The sequence below is a fragment of the Mercenaria mercenaria genome, chromosome 10 (assembly GCF_021730395.1).
Source record: "Mercenaria mercenaria strain notata chromosome 10, MADL_Memer_1, whole genome shotgun sequence".
In the NCBI taxonomy this organism is placed as follows: domain Eukaryota; kingdom Metazoa; phylum Mollusca; class Bivalvia; order Venerida; family Veneridae; genus Mercenaria; species Mercenaria mercenaria.
Window position 1 is genome coordinate 4,415,446 of NC_069370.1, and position 22,353 is coordinate 4,437,798.

At 36.1% G+C, this 22,353-nt stretch overlaps 1 protein-coding gene across 1 annotated transcript in view; it reads left to right on the forward strand.

Moving 5' to 3' along the window:
• Positions 1-22,353, forward strand: part of LOC123559872 (alkyldihydroxyacetonephosphate synthase, peroxisomal-like) — a 37,651-nt gene that overhangs the window by 11,173 nt on the left and 4,125 nt on the right. The window contains exons 7-18 of the mRNA XM_045351989.2: positions 6,495-6,574; positions 7,046-7,126; positions 7,560-7,685; positions 7,975-8,083; positions 8,408-8,535; positions 8,864-8,915; positions 13,448-13,587; positions 14,584-14,633; positions 15,148-15,279; positions 17,156-17,245; positions 17,689-17,788; positions 22,257-22,314. Of these exons, the coding sequence (XP_045207924.1) occupies positions 6,495-6,574; positions 7,046-7,126; positions 7,560-7,685; positions 7,975-8,083; positions 8,408-8,535; positions 8,864-8,915; positions 13,448-13,587; positions 14,584-14,633; positions 15,148-15,279; positions 17,156-17,245; positions 17,689-17,788; positions 22,257-22,314 (1,146 nt within the window). The remainder of the gene's footprint in view (positions 1-6,494; positions 6,575-7,045; positions 7,127-7,559; positions 7,686-7,974; positions 8,084-8,407; positions 8,536-8,863; positions 8,916-13,447; positions 13,588-14,583; positions 14,634-15,147; positions 15,280-17,155; positions 17,246-17,688; positions 17,789-22,256; positions 22,315-22,353) is intronic.

Consider the following 22,353-nt stretch of genomic DNA (forward strand, 5'->3'; position numbering starts at 1 on the left):
GTCAAATTGCAATGTACTGTGTCAGTGCATGCGGGGGGTACATTCATCACCTTTAGTGATAGCTCTAGTTTCCCCCTTTTTTTAGCTCACCTGTCACATAGTGACAAGGTGAGCTTTTGTGATCACCCTTCGTCCATCGTCAGTGCGTCCGTCTTGTGTGTCAACAATTTCTTGTCTGCCTGATAGTGGTTTCATTTATGATTTTATTTTAACCAAACTTGCACACAACTTGTATCACCATAAGATCTCGGTTCCTTTCTTGAACTGGCCAGATCCCATTACAGGTTCCAGAGTTATGGCCCCTGAAAGGGCCAAAATTAGCTATTTTGACCTTGTCTGCACAATAGCAGCTTTATTTATAATTTGATTTTAACCAAACTTGAACACAACTTGTATCACCATAAGATCTTGGTTCCTTTCTTCTACTGGCAAAATTCCTTTATGGGTTCCAGAGTTATGGCCCCTGAAAAGGCCAGAATTAGCTATTTTGACCTTGTCTGCACAATAGCAGCTTCATTTATGATTTGAATTTAATCAAACTTGCACAAAACTTGTGTCACCATAAGATCTCGGTTTCTGTTTTAAACTGGCCAGATCCCTTTATTGGTTCCAGAGTTATGGCCCCTGAAAGGGCCAAAATTAGCTATTTTGACCTTGTCTGCACATTAGCAGCTTCATTTATGATTTGATTTTAACCAAACTTGCACACAACTTGTATTACCACAAGATCTTGGTTCCTTTCTTGAACTGGCCAGATTCCATCATGGGTTCCAGAGTGATGGCCCCTGAAAGGTCCAAAATTAGCTATTTTGACCTTGTCTGCACAATAGCAGCTTCATTTATGATTCGAATTTAATCAAACTTGCACAAAACTTGTGTCACTATAAGATCTTGGTTCCTTTCTTGAACCGGCCAGATCCCATAATGGATTCCAGAGTTATGGCCCCTGAAAGGGCCAAAATTAATTATTTTGACCTTGTCTGCACAATAGCAGCTTCATTTATGATTTGATTTTAACCAAACTTGCACAAAACTTGTATCACCACAAGATCTTGATTCCTTTCTTGAACTGGCCAGATTCCTTCATGGGTTCCAGAGTTATGGCCCCTTAAAGGTCCAAAATTGGCTATTTTGGCTTTTGCAGCCATATAGAGACTTCATTTACGGTTTTATTTGATACAAATTTCTAAAATATCTTCAACAACAATAAATCATGGATTCCATGACAAATCAGATTCATTCGTAGGTTCCAGAGTTATTTTATATCTGATTACCTCCCCTGATTGTAATCAAAATGGATTTATATCAGTAAGTACTTATAGGACTTATTTGAAATTTCATTTTTGTCATTAGTTTGACTGAGCCAATGAGGGTAGATAACTATGGACTGATTTTATGTCAAATTACCTCCCTTTATTTCAAATTAAAATGGGTATATCTCCGTAACTAATGAAGATACTGATCTGAAATTTCATTTATGTCAACAGATTTATTTGGTAGATCCTTCTTTTGTTAACTTACAATCAGTTTTTTTAATTACTTTCCTTTTACGTTACTATAAATAGTTTGTTTTTAGTAACTTTTTTATTATTGGCTGTAGGGAAAAACCGAGACCACTTTTCTGTGGTACAACATGGATGGTACCTCCAATTTTTAGGTGTATTTTGACATATCTGTACCTTGTAAGAATTTTTTTTCTTTTTGGTTTAATTTCTTCCCTTTGTTGTTCCTGTGCTTTGGACTTAGATATTTTTTCTGAGGACCTTCTTGTCCTGAAGTGCAATGATAACAGGTGAGCGATATAGGGCCATCATGGCCCTCTTGTTTTTTTAGCTCACCTGTCACATAGTGACAAGGTGAGCTTTTGTGATCACCCTTTGTCCGTCGTCCGTCGTGTCCGTGCGTCCGTGCGTGCGTGCCGTCCGTCCATCAACAATTTCTTGTCTGCACGATAATGGTTTCATTTATGATTTTATTTTAACCAAACTTGCACACAACTTGTATCACCATAAGATCACGGTTCCTTTCTTGAACTGGCCAGATCCATTATGGGTTCCAGAGTTATGGCCCCTGAAAGGGCCAAAATTAGCTATTTTGACCTGTCTGCACAATAGCAGTTTATTTATGATTTGATTTTTACCAAACTGCACACAACTTGTATCACCATAAGATCTTGTTCCTTTCTGAACTGGCCAGATTCCAATATGGGTTCCAGAGTTATGGCCCCTGAAAGGGCCAAATTAGCTATTTTGACCTTGTCTGCACAATAGCAGCTTCATTTATGATTTTATTTTCAACCAACTTGCACAAAACTTGATCACCATAAGATCTGGTCCTTTCTTCAACTGCGAGAATCCGTTATGGGTTCCAGAGTATGGCCCCTGAAAGGGCCAGAATTAGCTTTTTTTACCTTGTCTGTACAATAGCAGCTTCATTTATGATTTGAATTTTATCAAACTTGCACAAAACTTGTGTCACCATAAGATCTCGGTTCCTTTTTGAACCGGCCAGATCCCGTAATGGGTTCCAGAGTTATGGCCCCTGAAAGGGCCAAAATTAGCTATTTTGACCTTGTCTGCACAATAGAAGCTTCATTTATGATTTGATTTTAACCAAACTTGCACACAACTTGATTACCACCACAGATCTTGCTTCCTTCTTGAACTGGCCAGATTCATCATGGGTTCCAGAGTTATGGCCCCTTAAGGTCCAAAATTGGCTATTTTGGCTTTTGCAGCCATATAGAACTTCATTTATGGTTTTATTTGATACAAACTTCCAAAATATCTTCAACAACAATAAATCTTGGATTCCATGACAAATCAGATCCAATCGTAGGTTCCAGAGTTATTTATACTGATTACCTCCCTGATGTATCAAAATGGATTTATAGTAAGTACTTATAGGACTTATTGAATTTCATTTGTCATTAGTTGACTGAGCCAATGAGGGTAGATAACTATGGACTGATTTTATGTCAAATTACCTCCCTTATTTCAAATTAATGGTATATCTCCGTAACTATGAAGATACTGATCGAAATTTCATTTATGTCACAGATTTTTTGGCAGATCCTTCTTTTGTTACTTACAATAGTTTTTTATTACTTCCTTTTACGTTACTATAAATAGTTGTTTTAGTAACTTTTTTATTATTGGCTGTAGGAAAAACCGAGACCACTTTTTGGTACAACAGATGGTACCTCCAATTTAGGTGTATTTGACATATCTGTACCTTGTAAGAATTTTTTCTTTTTGGTTATTTCTTCCCTTTGTTTCTGTGCTTTGGACTTAGATATTTTTCTGAGGACCTTCTTGTCTGAAGTGCAATGATAACAGGTGAGCGATATAGGGCATCATGGCCCTCTTGATTTTTTAGCTCACCTGTCACATAGGACAAGTGAGCTTTTGGATCACCCTTCGTCCGTCGCCGTCGTCCGTCCGTCCGTTAACAATTTCTTTCTGCACGATATGTTCATTTATGATTTATTTTAACCAAACTTGCACACAACTTGTATCACCATAAGATCCGGTTCCTTTCTTGAACTGGCCAGATCCCATTATGGGTTCCAGAGTTATGGCCCCTGAAAGGGCCAAAATTAGCTATTTTGACCTTGTCTGCACAATAGCAGCTTTATTTATGATTTGATTTTTACCAAACTTGCACACAACTTGTATCACCATAAGATCTTGGTTCCTTTCTTGAACTGGCCAGATTCCATTATGGGTTCCAGAGTTATGGCCCCTGAAAGGGCCAGAATTAGCTATTTTGACCTTGTCTGCACAATAGCAGCTTCATTTATGATTTTATTTTAACCAAACTTGCACAAAACTTGTGTCACCATAAGATCTCGGTCCTTTTCTTCAACTGACGAGAATCCTTATGGGTTCCAGAGTTATGGCCCCTGAAAGGGCCAAATTAGCTATTTTGACCTTGTCTGACAATAGCAGCTTCATTTATGATTTGATTTTAACCAAACTTGCACAAAACTTGTGTCACCATAAGATCTCGGTTCCTTTCTTGAACCGGCCAGATCCCTAATGGGTTCCAGAGTTATGGCCCCTGAAAGGGCCAAATTAGGCTATTTTGGACCTTGTCTGCACAATAGAAGCTTCATTTATGATTTGATTTTAACCAAACTTGCACACAACTTGTATCTACCACAAGATCTTGCTTCCTTGGATCTTCCACTGGCCAGATGCAATCAGGTCCAGATGGTCGTTGGCCTTGACTTCATTGAATGCAATCTAAAATATTTACAATATCTTGGATTCCTACATAGTCATCGAGCCAAGTATTTTTATCCTCCCTGATGTAACAAAATGGATTTATATAGTAAGTACTATAGGACTTATTTGAAATTTCATTTTGTCATTAGTTGACTGAGCAATAGGTAGATAACTATGGACGATTTTATGTCAAATTACCTCCCTTTATTTCAAATTAAATGGGTAATCTCCGTAACTAATGAAGATACTGATCTGAAATTTCATTTATGTCAACAGATTTATTTGCAGATCCTCTTTTGTTACTTACAATAAGTTTTTTTAATTACTTGCCTTTACGTTACTATAATAGTTATTTTTAGTAACTTTTTTATTATTGCTGTAGGAAAACCGAGACCACTTTTCTTGGTACAACATGGATGGTACCTCAATTTTAGGTGTTTGACATATCTGTACTTGTAAGAATTTGTTTTTCTTTTGTTAAATTTTTCCCTTTGTTGTTCCTGTCTTGGACTAGATATTTTTCACCCTGTCGATCCAATGATAACAGGTGAGCGATATAGGGCCATCATGGCCCTCTTTTTTTTTTTTTAGCACCGTCAAATAATGAGTCCGTCCTGTCGTGCGCTCCGTTCAACAATTTCGATTACTGCACGATAAGGTTTCATTTATGATTTTATTTGTAACCAAACTTGCACACAACTTGTATCACCATAAGATCACGGTTCCTTTCTTGAACTGGCCAGATCCATTATGGGTTCCAGAGTTATGGCCCCTGAAAGGGCCAAAATTAGCTATTTTGACCTTGTCTGCACAATAGCAGCTTTATTTATGATTTGATTTTTACCAAACTTGCACACAACTTGTATCACCATAAGATCTTGTTCCTTTCTGAACTGGCCAGATTCCATTATGGGTTCCAGAGTTATGGCCCTGAAAGGGCCAAAATTAGCTATTTTGACCTTGTCTGCACAATAGCAGCTTCATTTATGATTTTATTTTAACCAGAACTTGCACACAACTTGATCACCATAAGATCTTGGTTCCTTTCTTCAACTGGGAAATTCCATTATGGGTTCCAGAGTGATGGCCCCTGAAAGGGCCAGAATTAGCTATTTTGACCTTGTCTGCACAATAGCAGCTTCATTTATGATTTGAATTTAATCAAACTTGCACAAAACTTGTGTCACCATAAGATCTCGGTTCCTTTTTTAAACCGGCCAGATCCCTTAATGGGTTCCAGAGTTATGGCCCCTGAAAGGGCCAAAATTAGCTATTTTGACCTTGTCTGCACAATAGCAGCTTCATTTATGATTTGATTTTAACCAAACTTGCACACAACTTGTACTACCACAAGATCTTGCTTTTCCCTTTCTTGAACTGGCCAGATTCCATCATGGGTTCCAGAGTTATGGCCCCTTAAAGGTCCAAAATTGGCTATTTTGGCTTTTGCAGCCATATAGATACTTCATTTATGGTTTTATTTGATACAAACTTCCAAAATATCTTCAACAACAATAAATCTTGGATTCCATGACAAATCAGATCCAATCGTAGGTTCCAGAGTTATTTTATATCTGATTACCTCCCCTGATTGTAATCAAAATGGATTTATATCAGTAAGTACTTATAGGACTTATTTGAAATTTCATTATTGTCATCAGTTGGACTGAGCCAATCAGGGTAGATAACTATGGACTGATTTTATGTCAAATTACCTCCCTTTATTTCAAATTAAAATGGGTATATCTCCGTAACTAATGAAGATACTGATCTGAAATTTCATTTATGTCAAAAGATTTATTTGGCAGATCCTGCTTTTGTTCACTTACAATAATTGTTTTTTAATTACTTCCCTTTTACGTTACTATAAATAGCTTATTTTTAGTAACTTTTTTATTATTGGCTGTAGGGAAAAACCGAGACCACTTTTCTGTGGTACAACATGGATGGTACCTCCAATTTTAGGTGTATTTTGACATATCTGTACCTTGTAAGAATTTTTTTTCTTTTTGGTTAAATTTCTTCTCTTTGTTGTTCCTGTCCTTTGTGGACTTAGATATTTTTTCTGAGGACCAATGATAACAGGTGAGCGATATAGGGCCATCATGGCCCTCTTGTTTTGTTTTGTTTTTTTCATTTTTCAGAAAATATCCTGGATCATTTCTTGTCAGACCTGATTAAATGCTGGTAAGGATATATAGAAATTGAAATGTTTCTGTCTTGCTATAACAGAAATAGGTTTAAATGCCAGCTTTCTGCTTGTAGGAGGAACAAGTGTGTCTGAAGCGTTAATGTGTCCAACTGAAGAAACTAGAATGATAGTGTCATTAGATATGTCACAGATGGTGAGTTACAATTTATTTGTTTGTATGTCTGCCATGGTATTGTTTGATTTTATGCTTGTATTATTATTTACTTGATTGTTGATGTCCATGTTGGTGACAGTTAAGATTTACAGATTTCATGTCGCAGAATGAAGATCAAATGATACTGTAAAATCATTAATATCCACGGGTGACTAATTTTGGTGGATTTTGTAGTTGAGTCAATCCACGATATTTAATCCCAGTGAACATGTAAAGTTCCCACTCATTTTATCTCCTTAATTTGAAATCCACAACTCATATTTCATCAAAATAACCTCTTTGGCCCAAAACACAAAAGTTCATGCCCACGAAATTAAACAATTTCACAGATTGTCATGAACACGGAATTTATTTCCATTATTCTAGTTTTTTACATCACTTTGCCTTATTATCTCATTTCTGCCTAAGCTGGGAAGATACATGTGTAGAAATTCTAATTTTTTCTTTCAGAACAGAATTCTTTGGGTAGATGAGAAGAACCTAGTTGCTCATATAGAGGCTGGTATCATTGGACAGGACCTGGAAAGATTGGTGAGCATTGTTTTAGGTCAAATAGATCAGTATAAAGCATTGTAACAGAGTAAATGAATCAGTATAAAGCATTGTAATAGGTTAAATAGATCATTACTTGTTTAACCACATGTCTGACATCATTGGAGTGGAATAAAGCCATTACATAATTTTGGTATTATGCTAGAAGTGTAGTAGAGCTTTTACGTTTAATGACATTTCAAGTATAGTAGACCTATTTGGTAAAGAAAGAAGAAATTTTGATGTTTCAGTAGGTAAAGCTAACCTGTGATAAAAAGAATATAACATTTGTGTCTTTCCACATCAAATTTATTAAACTTGTTGAATAAAATTGATAAAATGCTCGACAGACACTTATGTAATATATCCCCTATTTATCAAAACACATCTTGGATATTTCTTAATTTAATGTCTTTATTAATGTTTGTTTTAGCTTGGCAAGAAGGGTTACTGTACTGGACATGAGCCTGACTCCATGGAGTTTAGCTCCCTGGGCGGCTGGGTAGCAACTCGAGCTTCAGGGATGAAGAAAAATATCTACGGCAATATTGAGGATCTTGTAAGTACCCAACTGTATCTCACAAATGTGTACACAATTTGGACTTTTGATTTCATAATTAGTTTCTAGTTATAAATTTTTTTTTTTTTGATGATTTGACAAAAATATAGAAGTTATTATATTGTTTCAATATTAAATGGAAACTAGATTTCACAGAGTAAACATTAGGTACATAGCAAAATGTAAAATCTAATTTTCTTTGAGCATTCAGTTCAAACAGGTATTATATTTGTCTCCTCATGGGAAACTTTCCTTTTTGTTTGTAGTAATATGATACTGTTTTTATCAGGTTGTTCATGTAAAATGTGTGACACCAAAAGGTACATTAGAAAAATCCTGCCAGGTCCCAAGAATGTCCTGTGGACCTGACATACACCATTTTATTCTAGGATCGGAGGGTTAGTATCAAATGTCAAAGTATTCTGTGCTAAGTTCTACCAGTGTTGGTGAGATTGCTGACTGCAAAATCCTGAAACAAAAGTTTAAAGACATGAAAATATGCGATCTTCTGTACAGATACTAAACTTCATAAAGAGATGTAAATAAACTAATCACAAAAAGCTAACTGATGAATGGAGACATTTACAAAAAATGATTGAGAGATTGTTTAGTCACACAGACTTCCTTAAATTATGTAACTGATAATTGCAGATTTTTTTCTTACATTTCACTTACACATAATTTATAGACGTGGCAATTGTTATAGAATGTAAATATTGTAGGTACGTTGGGTGTAGTGACAGAGGTCACTATGAAGATACGTCCTGTCCCAGAGTGTAAGAGATATGGCTCTATTGTGTTCCCTAACTTCGAAAATGGCGTAGCCTGTCTCAGAGAAATAGCTAAACAAGTGAGTCATAGATCTTTTCATGCTATACTTTTGTGTCAGAAATGTCACAGGATCTTAATATGGCCTTCAGTAATGTTGGAATTTTGCAGTGAGTTATCCATCCAAGAGTCTGTGCAATTATATAACAATTGTTTGGTTCTTAGATTCCACTTTATTGTGAACAAATGTATGCCAGTGAATTTTTCTATGTCACTGCTCCCCAGACCAGCATCTTACTATGAATGGAACCAAATGCCTCCAAACTAAATAGCTTTAACCCATGCCTAAAGCCTAAGAGAAAATTCTCAATGTTTTTTATGAATCATTATTAAGTTTTTCATCCTTTCAGAAATGTGCACCAGCTTCTATAAGATTGATGGACAATGAACAATTCCAGTTTGGTAAGTACTTGCGTATACTGTAAAATCATTTAATTTCGTGGGCATGAAACTTTGTGGTTTTGGTCAAAACGGCAATTTCGTGGGGATATGAATTCGTGGATTTCCATTTTTGAACATTAAAATAATGGGAATTTTACTTGTTCATTGGATTAAATTTCATTTCTCTAACATGATGCTCTTGAAACCAATAATCTAAAGATAGCCAATGTGTGTCTTCCGCTAAAATAGTTCCTTTTTAGCTCATTTGATTTTTTGAAAAAAAAAAAGTTATTGTCATCACTTGATCGGCGTCAGTGTTGGCGTTGGCGTTGCCTGGTTAAGTTTTGTGTTTAGGTCAGCTTTTCTACTAAACTATCAAAGCTATTGCTTTAAAACTTGCAACACTTGTTCACCATCAATAGCTGACTCTGTACAGCAAGAAACGTAACTCCATCATGCTTTTTGCAAGAATTATGGCCCCTTTTGGACTTAGAAATATCAGATTTCTTGGTTAAGGTTTTCGTTTGGGTCAGCTTTTCTCCTTAACGTTCCGTTCAAAGCTATTGCTTTTTAAAAACTTAGAGCAATTATTCGCTATTAAAAGCTGACTCTGCACAACAAGTACCGTAACTCTACATTGCCTTTTGCAAGAATTATGGCCCCTTTTGTACTTAGAAGATATTATACAGAGACAAGAGATGAGTGTCTGCACCAGCAAGGTGGTGTTCTTTTTAAATACTAAGTTCAAATGCACGAAATCCTCATCAAATGAATTTAACTTGTCTAAATAAACTTGTTGAAAAGAACTTCCAGTACTTTAATTGGTAGTACTGGTAAATATTTATACAGTGCTTAGACGTACATGTATTAGATGTTGCCCATGTTAAACCTAACACGCAGAACAGTTTTTATGCACAAACATGTTAATTTTATATTTACATAATTCCAATAAAATGATGTTTGTATTTTAAAATTGAATTTGGACCTAATATACCTTTTATAGAAATATAGCAGCATGTAATCATTCTATTTCTGCAAGTTGAAATGACATGATAAATACATGATTGCTGCGGAAGTTCATTCTATTTTTAGCTCACCTGTCACATAGTGACATGGTGAGCTTTTGTGATCACCCTTCGTCCGTCGTCTGTGCGTCCGTGCGTCAACAATTTCTTGTCTGCACGATAGTGGTTTCATTTATGATTTTATTTTAACCGAACTTGCACACAACTTGTATCACCATAAGATCTCGGTTCCTTTCTTGAACTGGCCAGATCCCATTATGGGTTTCAGAGTTATGGCCCCTGAAAGGGCCAAAATTAGCTATTTTGACCTTGTCTGCACAATAGTAGCTTTATTTATAATTTGATTTTAACCAAACTTGAACACAACTTGTATCACCATAAGATCTTGGTTCCTTTCTTGAACTGGCCAGATTCCATTATGGGTTCCAGAGTTATGGCCCCTGAAAGGGCCAGAGTTAGATATTTTGACCTTGTCTGCACAATAGCAGCTTCCTTTATGATTTTGTTAGCTCGACTATTCGAAGAATAGTCTAGCTATTCTACTCACCCTGGCGTCGGCGTCGGCGTCACACCTTGGTTAAGTTTTTGCATGCAAGTACATACAGCTATCATTTAAAGGCATATAGCTTTGAAACTTATTTATTCTTTTTCTAGGTCAATTACCAACCTCACTGGGTCAAGTTCCATAACTCTAACATGTATTTTGAGCAAATTATGCCCCCTTTTGGACTTAGAAAATCCTGGTTAAAGTTTTACATGCAAGTTACTATCTCCAAAACTTATGCAGATATTAAATTGAAACTTCACATGTGTCTTCGGGGTTATGAAACTAGTTGCTAGAATCAAGTCCCATAACTCTGACCTTCATTTTAGCCAAGTTATGCCCCCTTTTGGACTTAGAAAATTTTGGTTTAAGTTTTGCGTGCAAGTACATACAGCTATTACTAAAAGGCATATAGATTTGAAACTTATTTTTTCTTTTTCTAGATCAATTACCTACCTCACTGGGTCAAGTCCTATAACTCTGACATGTATTTTAGCCAAATTATGCCCCCTTTAGGACTTAGAAAATCCTGGTTAAAGTTTTACATGCAAGTTACTATCTCCAAAACTAATGCAGATATTAAATTGAAATTTCACATGTGTCTTCAGGGTTATAAAACTAGTTGATAGAATCAAGTCCCATAACTCTGACATGTATTTTAGCCAAATTATGCCCCCTTTTGGACTTAGAAAATTCTGGTTAAAGTTTTGCATGCAAGTACAAACAGCTATTACTAAAAGGCATATAGATTTGAAACTTATTTTTTCTTTTTCTAGATCAATTACCTACCTCACTGGGTCAAGTCCTATAACTCTGACATGTATTTTTGCCAAATTATGCCCCCTTTTGGACTTAGAAAATCCTGGTTAAAGTTTTACATGCAAGTTACTATCTCCAAAACTAATGCAGATATTAAATTGAAACTTCACATGTGTCTTCGGGGTTATAAAACTAGTTGATAGAATCAAGTCCCATAACTCTGACATGTATTTTAGCCAAATTATGCCCCCTTTTGGACTTAGAAAATTCTGGTTAAAGTTTTGCGTGCAAGTACATACAGCTATTACTAAAAGGCATATAGATTTGAAACTTATTTTTTCTTTTTCTAGATCAATTACCTACCTCACTGGGTCAAGTCCTATAACTCTGACATGTATTTTAGCCAAATTATGACCCTTTTGGACTTAGAAAATCCTGGTTAAAGTTTTACATGCAAGTTACTATCTCCAAAACTAATGCAGATATTAAATTGAAACTTCACATGTGTCTTCGGGGTTATAAAACTAGTTGATAGAATCAAGTCCCATAACACTGACTTGTATTTTAGCCAAATTATGCCCCCTTTTGGACTTAGAAAATTCTGGTTAAAGTTTTGCGTGCACAGAAAATTCTGGTTAAAGTTTTGCGTGCAAGTACAAACAGCTATTACTAAAAGGCATATAGATTTGAAACTTATTTATTCTTTTTCTAGGTCAGTTACCAACCTCACTGGGTCAAGTTCCATAACTCTTAACATGTATTTTGAGCAAATTATGCCCCCGTTTGGACTTAGAAAATTCTGGTTAAAGTTTTACATGCAAGTTTCTATCTCCAAAACTAATGCAGATATGGAATTGAAACTTAACATGTTTCTTCGGGGTTATGAAACTAGTTGATAGCATCAAGTCCCATAACTCTGTTATGCATTTTGGTCAAATTATGTCCCGTTTCGGAACTTAAAACTCTTTTGATATTTAACATTTTGGGTAATAATTTCCTGCTTCTGTGACAATATTTCAAATAGTCGAGCTTGGCTGTCTTACGGACAGCTCTTGTTTTAACCAAACTTGCACACAACTTGTATCACCATAAGATCTTGGTTCCTTTTTTGAACTGGCGAGATTCCTTTATGGGTTCTAGAGTTATGGCCCCTGAAAGGGCCAAAATTAGCTATTTTGACCTTGTCTGCACAATAGCAGCTTCATTTATGATTTGAATTTAATCAGACTTGCACAAAACTTGTGTCACCATAAGATCTCAGTTCCTTTCTTGAACCGGCTAGATCCCATAATGGGTTCCAGAGTTATGGCCCCTGAAAGGGCCAAAATTAGCTATTTTGACCTTGACTGCACAATAGCAGCTTCATTTATGATTTGATTTTAACCAAACTTGCACACAACTTGTATCACCACAAGGTCTTAGTTCCTTTCTTGAAGTGGCCAAATTCGTTCATGGGTTCCAGAGTTATGGCCCTTAAAGGTCCAAAATTGGCTATTTTGGCTTTTGCAGCCGTATAGAGACTTCATTTATGGTTTTATTTGATACAAACTTCCAAAATATCTTCAACAACAATAAATCTTAGATTCCATGACAAATCAGATCCAATCATAGGTTCCAGAGTTATTTTATATCTGATTACCTCCCCTGATTGTAATCAAAATGGATTTATATCAGTAAGTACTTATAGGACTTATTTGAAATTTCATTATTGTCATTAGTTGGACTGAGACAGTCAGGGTAGATAACTATGGACTGATTTTATGTCAAATTACCTCCCTGTATTTCAAATTAAAATGGGTATATCTCCGTAACTAATGAAGATACTGATATGAAATTTCATTTATGTCAACAGATTTATTTGGCAGAGCCTTCTTTTGTTCACTTACAATATTTTTTTTTTAATTACTTCCCTTTTACGTTTCTATAAATAGCTTATTTTTAGTAACTTTTTTATTATTGGCCATAGGGAAAAACCGAGACCACTTTTCTGTGGTACAACATGAATGGTACCTCCAATTTTTAGGTGTATTTTGACATATCTGTACCTTGTAAGAATTTTTTTTTCTTTTTGGTTAAATTTCTTCCCTTTGTTGTTCCTGTCCTTTGGACTTAAATATTTTTACTGAGGACCTTCTTGTCCTCAAGTGCAATGATAACAGGTGAGCGATATAGGGCCATCATGGCCCTCTTGTTGCTTGTTATGATTCTTTTTCAAATGTTTACAGGACATGCATTGAAGCCTGAATCAAAGTCTGTGTTCACCAACTTTATTGACGGTTTAAAGAAGTTCTATATAACCAGAATTAAAGGGTTTGATGTAAACAAACTTGCAGTTGCTACACTACTTTTTGAAGGTGCTAAAAAGGTAATTAAGATATTTTAACATGTACTTATTTTAACATGTACTTATTTTAACATGTACTTAAATAAAGATTATCATGCAGAATGTATAAATAATGTTTAATCATATCACCCCAGCTGATTATGATATAGAAAATGCTTCAGCCTTTGCTTTATTCTGCTTGGCTGTCTAGTTGACCCAAAAGTTTCCATACTAGGTCTATGAATTTGCCCCAGTTTCTTTCTGAAAGATAAATGCCAAGTCTTTTGATACTCATTGTATAGATTATTTTTTAGGAACAGTTTGTTTGATATTTGTATTTCTGAGACTTTAGTAAGAGACTTATACAGGGTTAAAAACTAACATTAGTCTACTAGTCAGATACTACCATGTTCATTCAGACTAGTTGTCATATTTATAGTCTAGTGTAGTAGCGTTATTATGCTAGCGAATGTAGTAGGGTTATTATGCTCCCAAGGGCAGTAATGTTACTATGCTCCCTAAGGGAGGCATTTAGTAGCTGCACTGCCCAGCTGAAGTCAGGTCCTAACCCAGAGGCATGGGCAGTCCTCTTTGGCATCATTCACTCATTTGTTACAACTCCTGTTTTCCACTTTCCATTTTCAGCATCTCAATATTCAGATAAACAAAATTGTTATTTGATTAAAGGCTTAAATTCTTCTTGATGTCAGTCTCTTTTGCAGGAACTTCATTGCGGAGTGGTTAAGGTCACTGACTTCAAGTCACTTGCCCTTCACTGATGATGGTTCAAACCTCTCTTAAGGGCATAGAATTCTTCATATTAGAAAGCCATTCAGCTTGGTTACAGAGTGTAGGCGGTTCTACCCGTGTGCCCGCCCATGTTGAAATGTAATGCAGGGAGGGGCACCTGGGTTTTTTTCCATCATGAAAGCTGGCAGGTCACAATTTGACATAATTGTGTTTGTGTGAAATTAACCCTCTTCTCCCACCATCCCACAAAAAAGTGTTTTGCTTAAAGTATTTTGGCTATTTTGACAGGATGTTGATGCTCAAGAGAAAAGGGTGTATGAAATAGCAGCACAGTTTGGGTGAGTATGTCATACAGATTGTTTATCATTGAAATATTTAAGACAAGAAATCATTTATACAATAATATAATCTGTAAAAAGATCCTTTGGAAGCATAGAAAGGAACCAGAAAGAAATAGTAGCAGGCCTGGCTCTGTTTGATTGAATCTGTTCATCAGAGGCAATGAAATGTGCAACACCCCTCATGCCCCCCCCCCCCCCCCCTCCCCACCCCACCAGCATTGCTAAGGGGAACTCTGTTATCTATAAATGTTGAATGGACTCTGATGCCTAAGGACCAGAAAATATAACAACACTCCTGTTATAATAAGTTTTTGTGTACTTTCACCAGTATCATTATTTCAATGTTTACTATCCCTCTTGTTATCAAATCTTCATGGCTTTCACTCCAATTACCTTTTGTCTTCATTACTGTTCTGATTACAGTTACTTCTCTTAATTTAATTTGAACACATTATTTCTGTTGATTATAATTGATTTAGAACTCAGGAAGTTGTATCTTCTATATTTTCAGTGGTTTGGCAGGTGGAGCTGAGAACGGAGAGAGAGGCTACATGTTGACTTTTGCTATAGCTTATATCAGAGACTTGGGATTTGAGTATTATATTGTAGCTGAATCATTTGAAACATCAGTGCCTTGGGATAGGTAGACTATCTTTCATGTATCTCATTACCTCAACTGTTCAGAGAATAGGTAGAGCTATTGCACTGACCCATGCATTGGTGTCTAGTCTCAGTGTGGTTTTTGTATGTTATCTGGTATCTCAGTACCTACTAATGGAAATGTATAGAAACTAAACACACTTTTTCACTGTGATGATTTGATATGCATTGTAGAGGTTCCAGAACTCTATTTTGTATCTTTATAAAATTATGCCCCTTTTTCGACTTTTGTATTCATTCATTTAACTTCCTTTAGTGACAAGATTGTTGAATAGTCGAGCGGTCGCTGTGCTCCGACAGCTCTTATTTTACCGTTGGTTTAACATACATGTCCTGCTTATTCACATATTATATTTGAAGTTAAGAGTGTGATTGGCATTTATCACCTGATAGAGTTTTTAGCTCACCTGTCACGAAGTGACAAGGTGAGCTTTTGTGATCGCGCAGCGTCCGTCGTCCGTCCGTCCGTCTGTAAACTTTTCCTTGTGTCATCTCTAGAGGTCACAGTTTTCATGGGATCTTTATGAAAATGGGTCAGAATGTTCATCTTGGTAAATTCTAGGTCAAGTTCGAAACTGGGTCACGTGCGGTCAAAAACTAGGTCAGTAGGTCTAAAAATAGAAAAACCTTGTGACCTCTCTAGAGGCCATATTTTTCATGAGATCTTCATGAAAATTGGTGAGAATGTTCACCTTGATGATATCTAGGTCAAGTTTGAAACTGGGTCACGTGGGGTCAAAAACTAGGTCAGTAGGTCTAAAAATAGAAAAACCTTGTGACCTCTCTAGATGCCATATTTCTCAATGGATCTTCATGAAAATTGGTCAGAGTGTTCATCTTGATGATATCCAGGTCAAGTTTGAAACTGGGTCACATGCGATCAAAAACTAGGTCAGTAGGTCTAAAAATAGAAAAACCTTGTGACGTCTCTAGAGGCCATATTTCTCAATGGATCTTTATGAAAATTGGTCACAATGTTCACCTTGATGGTTTCTAGGTCAAGTTCGAAACTGGGTCACGTGCGGTCAAAAACTAGGTCAGTAGGTCTAAAAATAGAAAAACCTTGTGACTTCTCTAGAGGCCATATTTGTCATGAAATCTTCATGAAAACTGGTGAGAATGTTCATCTTGATGATATCGAGGTCAAGTTCAAAAGTGGGTCACGTGCCTTCATAAACTAGGTCAGTAGGTCTAAAAATAGAAAAACCTTGTGACCTCTCTAGAGGCCATATTTCTCAATGGATCTTCATGAAAATTGGTGAGAGTGTTCAGCTTGATGATATCTAGGTCAAGTTCGAAACTGGGTCATGTGCTGTCAAAAACTAGGTCAGAAGGTCTAAAAATAGAAAAACCTTGTGACCTCTCTAGAGGCCATACTTTTCAGGAGATCTTCATGAAATTTGGTGAGAATGTTCAACTTGATGATATCTAGGTCAAGTTAAAAAGTGGGTCACGTGCGTTCAAAAACTAGGTCATTAGGTTAAATAGTAGAAAAACCTTGTGACCTCTCTAGAGGTCATACTTTTCAATGGATCTTCATGAAAATTGATCAGAATTTTTTATTTTGATGATATCTAGGTCACATGTGCTCAAAAACTAGGTCACTGTGTCAAATAATAGAAATAACGACATCATACTCAGTTCAACACTGGGTCATGTGGGGATAGGTGAGCGATTCAGGACCATCATGGTCCTCTTGTTGCATATTTCTTACGGGTCAGTTACTTTCGAACATAATTTAATAATTATATTTATTTGGTAGATCGTTTAGTTAAGTTTCAATTACATGTGCAACAATTTACAATTGTAAAACAATCAAGACTTACTTAAAATTGTATTGATTTTATGTTTTATTACAGATGTCTAGACCTGTGTACTAATGTGAAAGATAGATTACATAGAGAATGTAAGGAACGAGGAATACAGTTCCCTCCATATATCACATGCAGGCAAGTCATGACTTAGGTTTTGGCCAAAAATTTTGTTTTGTGAAAAACATGAAATTAAGAAAAAAATGGAAAATTCTCTCCAGTTTGTCATTAGTAAGGATTTAATTCCATGGATCAATGCGACCACAAAATCCGAAAAAACAAAACAAACAAAAACAAACATTTACCCACAAAAGCAAAAAATTTCAAAGTACTGTATTTGTTTTATTTAGTGCAGTAATATGATTAAACAGTTTGTCAAGATTCAGTTAAATTCAGCTGTAGTTAGGGAATCTGCGTTACTCACTGCCTACGTTTTATGAGTTAACGTACAAACAATAGATACTGGTCAGAACTAGAAGAGTTTTATGATAGAATGTTTTATATCTAATATTGCATATAGAAAAGTATGAAGTACAAACAAATTTCATGTTTGTCATTATATACTATATTATTGTTTCCAGGGTAACACAGTGCTATGATGCTGGTGCATGTGTGTATTTCTACTTCGGGTTTAACTACAGAGGCATACAGAATCCAGTACAAATGTATGAAGATATTGAGGTAAATGTTCCATACAGCTGACAAATGGCAACACAGTGCAGTTCAAAGATTTCAATAAAAGAAGCTGAATTTTTAGCTCACCTGTCACAAAGTGACAAGGTGAGCTTTTGTGATCGCGCAGTGTCCGTCCGTGCGTCCGTAAACTTTTGCTTGTGACCACTCTAGAGGTCACATTTTTCATGGGATCTTTATGAAAGTTGGTCAGAATGTTCATCTTGATGATATCTAGGTCAAGTTCGAAACTGGGTCACGTGCCATCAAAAACTAGGTCAGTAGGTCTAAAAATAGAGAAACCTTGTGACCTCTCTAGAGGCCATATATTTCACAAGATCTTCATGAAAATTTATCAGAATGTTCACCTTGATGATATCTAGGTCAAGTTGGAAACTGGGTCACGTAGGGTCAAAAACTAGGTCAGTAGGTCTAAAAATAGAAAAACCTTGTGACCTCTCTAGAGGCCATATTTTTCATGAGATTTTCATGAATATTGGTCAGAATGTTTATCTTGATGATATCTAGGTCAAGTTTGAAACTGGGTCACGTAGGGTCAAAAACTAGGTCATTAGGTCTAAAAATAGAAAAACCTTGTGACCTCTCTAGAGGCCATATTTCTCAATGCATCTTCATGAAAATTGGTCAGAATGTTCATCTTGATGATATCTAGGTCAAGTTCGAAAGTGGGTCACATGGGGTTAAAAACTAGGTCAGTAGATCTAAAAATAGAAAAACCTTGTGACCTCTCTAGAGGCCATATTTCTTAATGCATCTTCATGAAAATTGGTCAGAATATTTATCCTGATGATATCTAGGTCAAGTTCGAAACTGGGTCATGTAGGGTCAAAAACTAGGTCATTAGGTCTAAAAATAGAAAAACCTTGTGACCTCTCTAGAGGCCATATTTCTCAATGCATCTTCATGAAAATTGGTCAGAATGTTCATCTTGATGATATCAAGGTCAAGTTCGAAACTGGGTCACGTGGGGTTAAAAACTAGGTCAGTAGATCTAAAAATAGAAAAACCTTGTGACCTCTCTAGAGGCCATATTTTTCATGAGATCTTCATGAATATTGGTCAGAATGTTCACCTTGATGATATCTAGGTCAAGTTCGAAACTGGGTCATGTGGGGTCAAAAACTAGGTCAGTAGATATAAAAATAGAAAAACCTTGTGACCTCTCTAGTGGCCATATTTCTCAATGGATCTTCATGAAAATTGGTCAGAATGTTCACCTTGATGATATCTAGGTCAAGTTCGAAACTGGGTCATGTGCGGTCAAAAACTAGGTCAGTAGGTCTAAAAATAGGAAAACCTTGTGACCTCTCTAGAGGCGATATTTTTCAATGGATGTTCATGAAAATTGGTCAGAATGTTTACCTTGAAGATATCTAGGTCAGGTTCGAAACTGGGTCACGTGGGGTTGAAAACTAGGTCAGTAGATCTAAAAATAGAAAAACCTTGTGACCTCTCTAGAGGCCATATTTTTCATGAGATCTTCATGAATATTGGTCAGAATGTTCATCTTGATGATATCTAAGTCAGATTCGAAACTGGGTCACGTGGGGTCAAAAACTAGGTCAGTAGGTCTAAAAATAGAAAAAACCTTGTGACCTCTCTAGTGGCCATATTTCTCAATGGATCTTCATGAAAATTGGTGAGAATGTTCAGCTTGATGATATCTAGGTCAGGTTCGTAACTGGGTCATGTGCGGTCAAAAACTAGGTCAGTAGTCGAAAAATAGAAAAACCTTGTGACCTCTCTAGAGGCCATATTTTTCACGAGATCTTCATGAAAATTGGTGAGAATGTTCACCTTGATGATATCTAGGTCAAGTTTAAAAGTGGGTCACGTGCCTTCAAAAACTAGGTCATTAGGTCAAATAATAGATAAACCTTGTGACCTCTCTAGAGGCCATATTTTTCAATGGATCTTCATGAAAATTGGTCAGAATTTTTTATCTTGATGATATCTAGGTCACATGTGCTCAAAAACTAGGTCACTATGTCAAATAATAGAAATAACGATGTCATACTCAGTTGAACACTGGGTCATGTGGAGATAGGTGAGCGATTCAGGACCATCATGGTCCTCTTGTTGCATTTTACAATTATTTTCATTATTATTAAAACCATGTGGCACTAGTTAATGATAAATATTTAGTACATATTATGCTTATACACTACTGTTTAATTCACCAAATCCATAATATTTTCTGGGGTTTGTGGGGGATAGGGGAGGGAGGGTGTGGAGGTTTGATGTTGGCCCATGAAAATTTCAGAATTTTATGTTTTTATGCTGACTAAGACGTTGTGCAGGTTTTGTATGGATCCATTGACAATTACAGTCAAAATTGAATTTTTTAGTTCACCTGTCACAAAGTGACAAGGTGAGCTTTTGTGATCGTGCGGTGTCTGTCGTCCGTGTGTGCGTCCGTAAACTTTTGCTTGTGACCACTCTAGAGGTCACATTTTTCTTGGGATCTTTATGAAAGTTGGTCAGAATGTTCATCTTGATGATATCTAGGTCAAGTTCGTAACTGGGTCACGTGCCTTCAAAAACTAGGTCAGTAGGTCTAAAAATAGAAAAACCTTGTGACCTCTCCAGAGGCCATATATTTCATAAGATCTTCATGAAAATTGGTCAGAATGTTCAACTTGATGATATCTAGGTCAAGTTTGAAACTGGGTCTCGTGCCTTCAAAAACTAGGTCAGTAGGTCTAAAAATAGAAAAACCTTGTGACCTCTCTAGAGGCCATATATTTTAAAAGGTCTTCATGAAAATTGGTCAGAACATTCATGTTGATGATATCTAGGTCAAGTTTGAAACTGGGTCACGTGCCTTTAAAAACTAGGTCAGTAGGTCAAATAATAGAAAAAACCTTGTGACCTCTCTAAAGGCCATATTTTTCATGGGATCTGTATGAAAGTTGGTTTGAAAGTTCATCTGGATGATATCTAGGTGAAGTTCGAAACTGGGTCACGTGCGGTCAAAAACTAGGTCAGTAGGTCTAAAAATAGAAAAACCTTGTGACCTCTCTAGAGGCCATATATTTCATGAGATCTTCATGAAAATTAGTCAGAATGTTCATCTTGATGATATCTAGGTCAAGTTCCTAAGTGGGTCACGTGCCATCAAAAACTAGGTCAGTAGGTCAAATAATAGAAAAACCTTGTGACCTCTCTAGAGGCCATATTTTTCATGGGATCTGTATGAAAGTTAGTCTGAATGTTCATCTTGATGATATCTAGGTCAAGTTCAAAAGTGGGTCAAGTGCCCTCAAAAACTAGGTCAGTAGGTCAAATAATAGAAAAACCTTGTGACCTCTCTAAAGGCCATATTTTTCATGGGATCTGTATGAAAATTGGTCTGAATGTTCATCTTGATGATATCTAGGTCAAGTTCGAAACATGGTCATGTGCGGTCAAAAACTAGGCCAGTAGGTCTAAAAGTAGAAAAACCTTGTGACCTCTCTTGAGGCCATATTTTTCATGAGATCTCCATAAAAAATGGTCAGAATGTTCACCTTGATGATATCTAGGTCAGGTTTGAAACTGGGTCACATGCCTTAAAAAAACTAGGTCAGTAGGTCAAATAATAAAAAAACCTTGTGACGTCTCTAGAGGCCATACTTTTCAAGGGATCTGTATGAAAGTTGGTCTAAATGTTCATCTTGATGATATCTAGGTCAAGTTTGAAACTGGGTCAAAAACTAGGTCAGTAGGTCTAAAATTATTAAAATCTTTTGATCTCTCTAGAGGCCATATTTTTCAATGGATCTTCATGAAAATTAATCTAAATGTTCACCTTGATGATATCTAGGTCAGTTTTGAAACTGGGTCACATGCGGTCAAAAACTAGGCCTGTAGGTATAAAAATAGAAAAACCTTCTGACCTCTTTAGAGGCCATATATTTCATGAGATCTTCATGAAAATTAGTGAGAATGTTCACCTTGATGATATCTAGATAAAATTCAAAACAGGGTCATGTACTTTCGAAAACTAGGTCAATAGGTCAAATAATAGAAAAACCTTGTGACCTCTGTAGAGACCATATTTTTCAATGGATCTTCATGAAAATTGGTCAGAATTTTTATCTTGATAATATCTAGGTCAAATTCAAAACTGGGTCACATGAGCTCAAAAACTAGGTCACTATGTCAAATAATAGAAAAAACGACGTCATACTCAAAACTGGGTCATGTGGGAAGAGGTGAGCGATTCAGGACCATCATGGTCCTCTTGTTTCATAATGGTATTGCTCAGAATGGCTTAATTTTACTATAGAAAATACACTATTGATATTCTTATTTATATTTTCTAATACTGATACTACTCAGTGTTCTGTTTCATATTGATGGAATTTTCAAAAGCCTTGTTAAAGAATAGGTGAATCAAACATATATGGTTTAAATGTTACTGAAATTTGGTTGTATTTGAATAATATTGTTACATTGAGGACTATTTCTGCAGGCATGTGCTCGAGATGAAATCCTGGCAAATGGTGGAAGTATTTCTCATCATCATGGAGGTATATTGTACTTACTTTAATTCTTGAATGATTTTACTA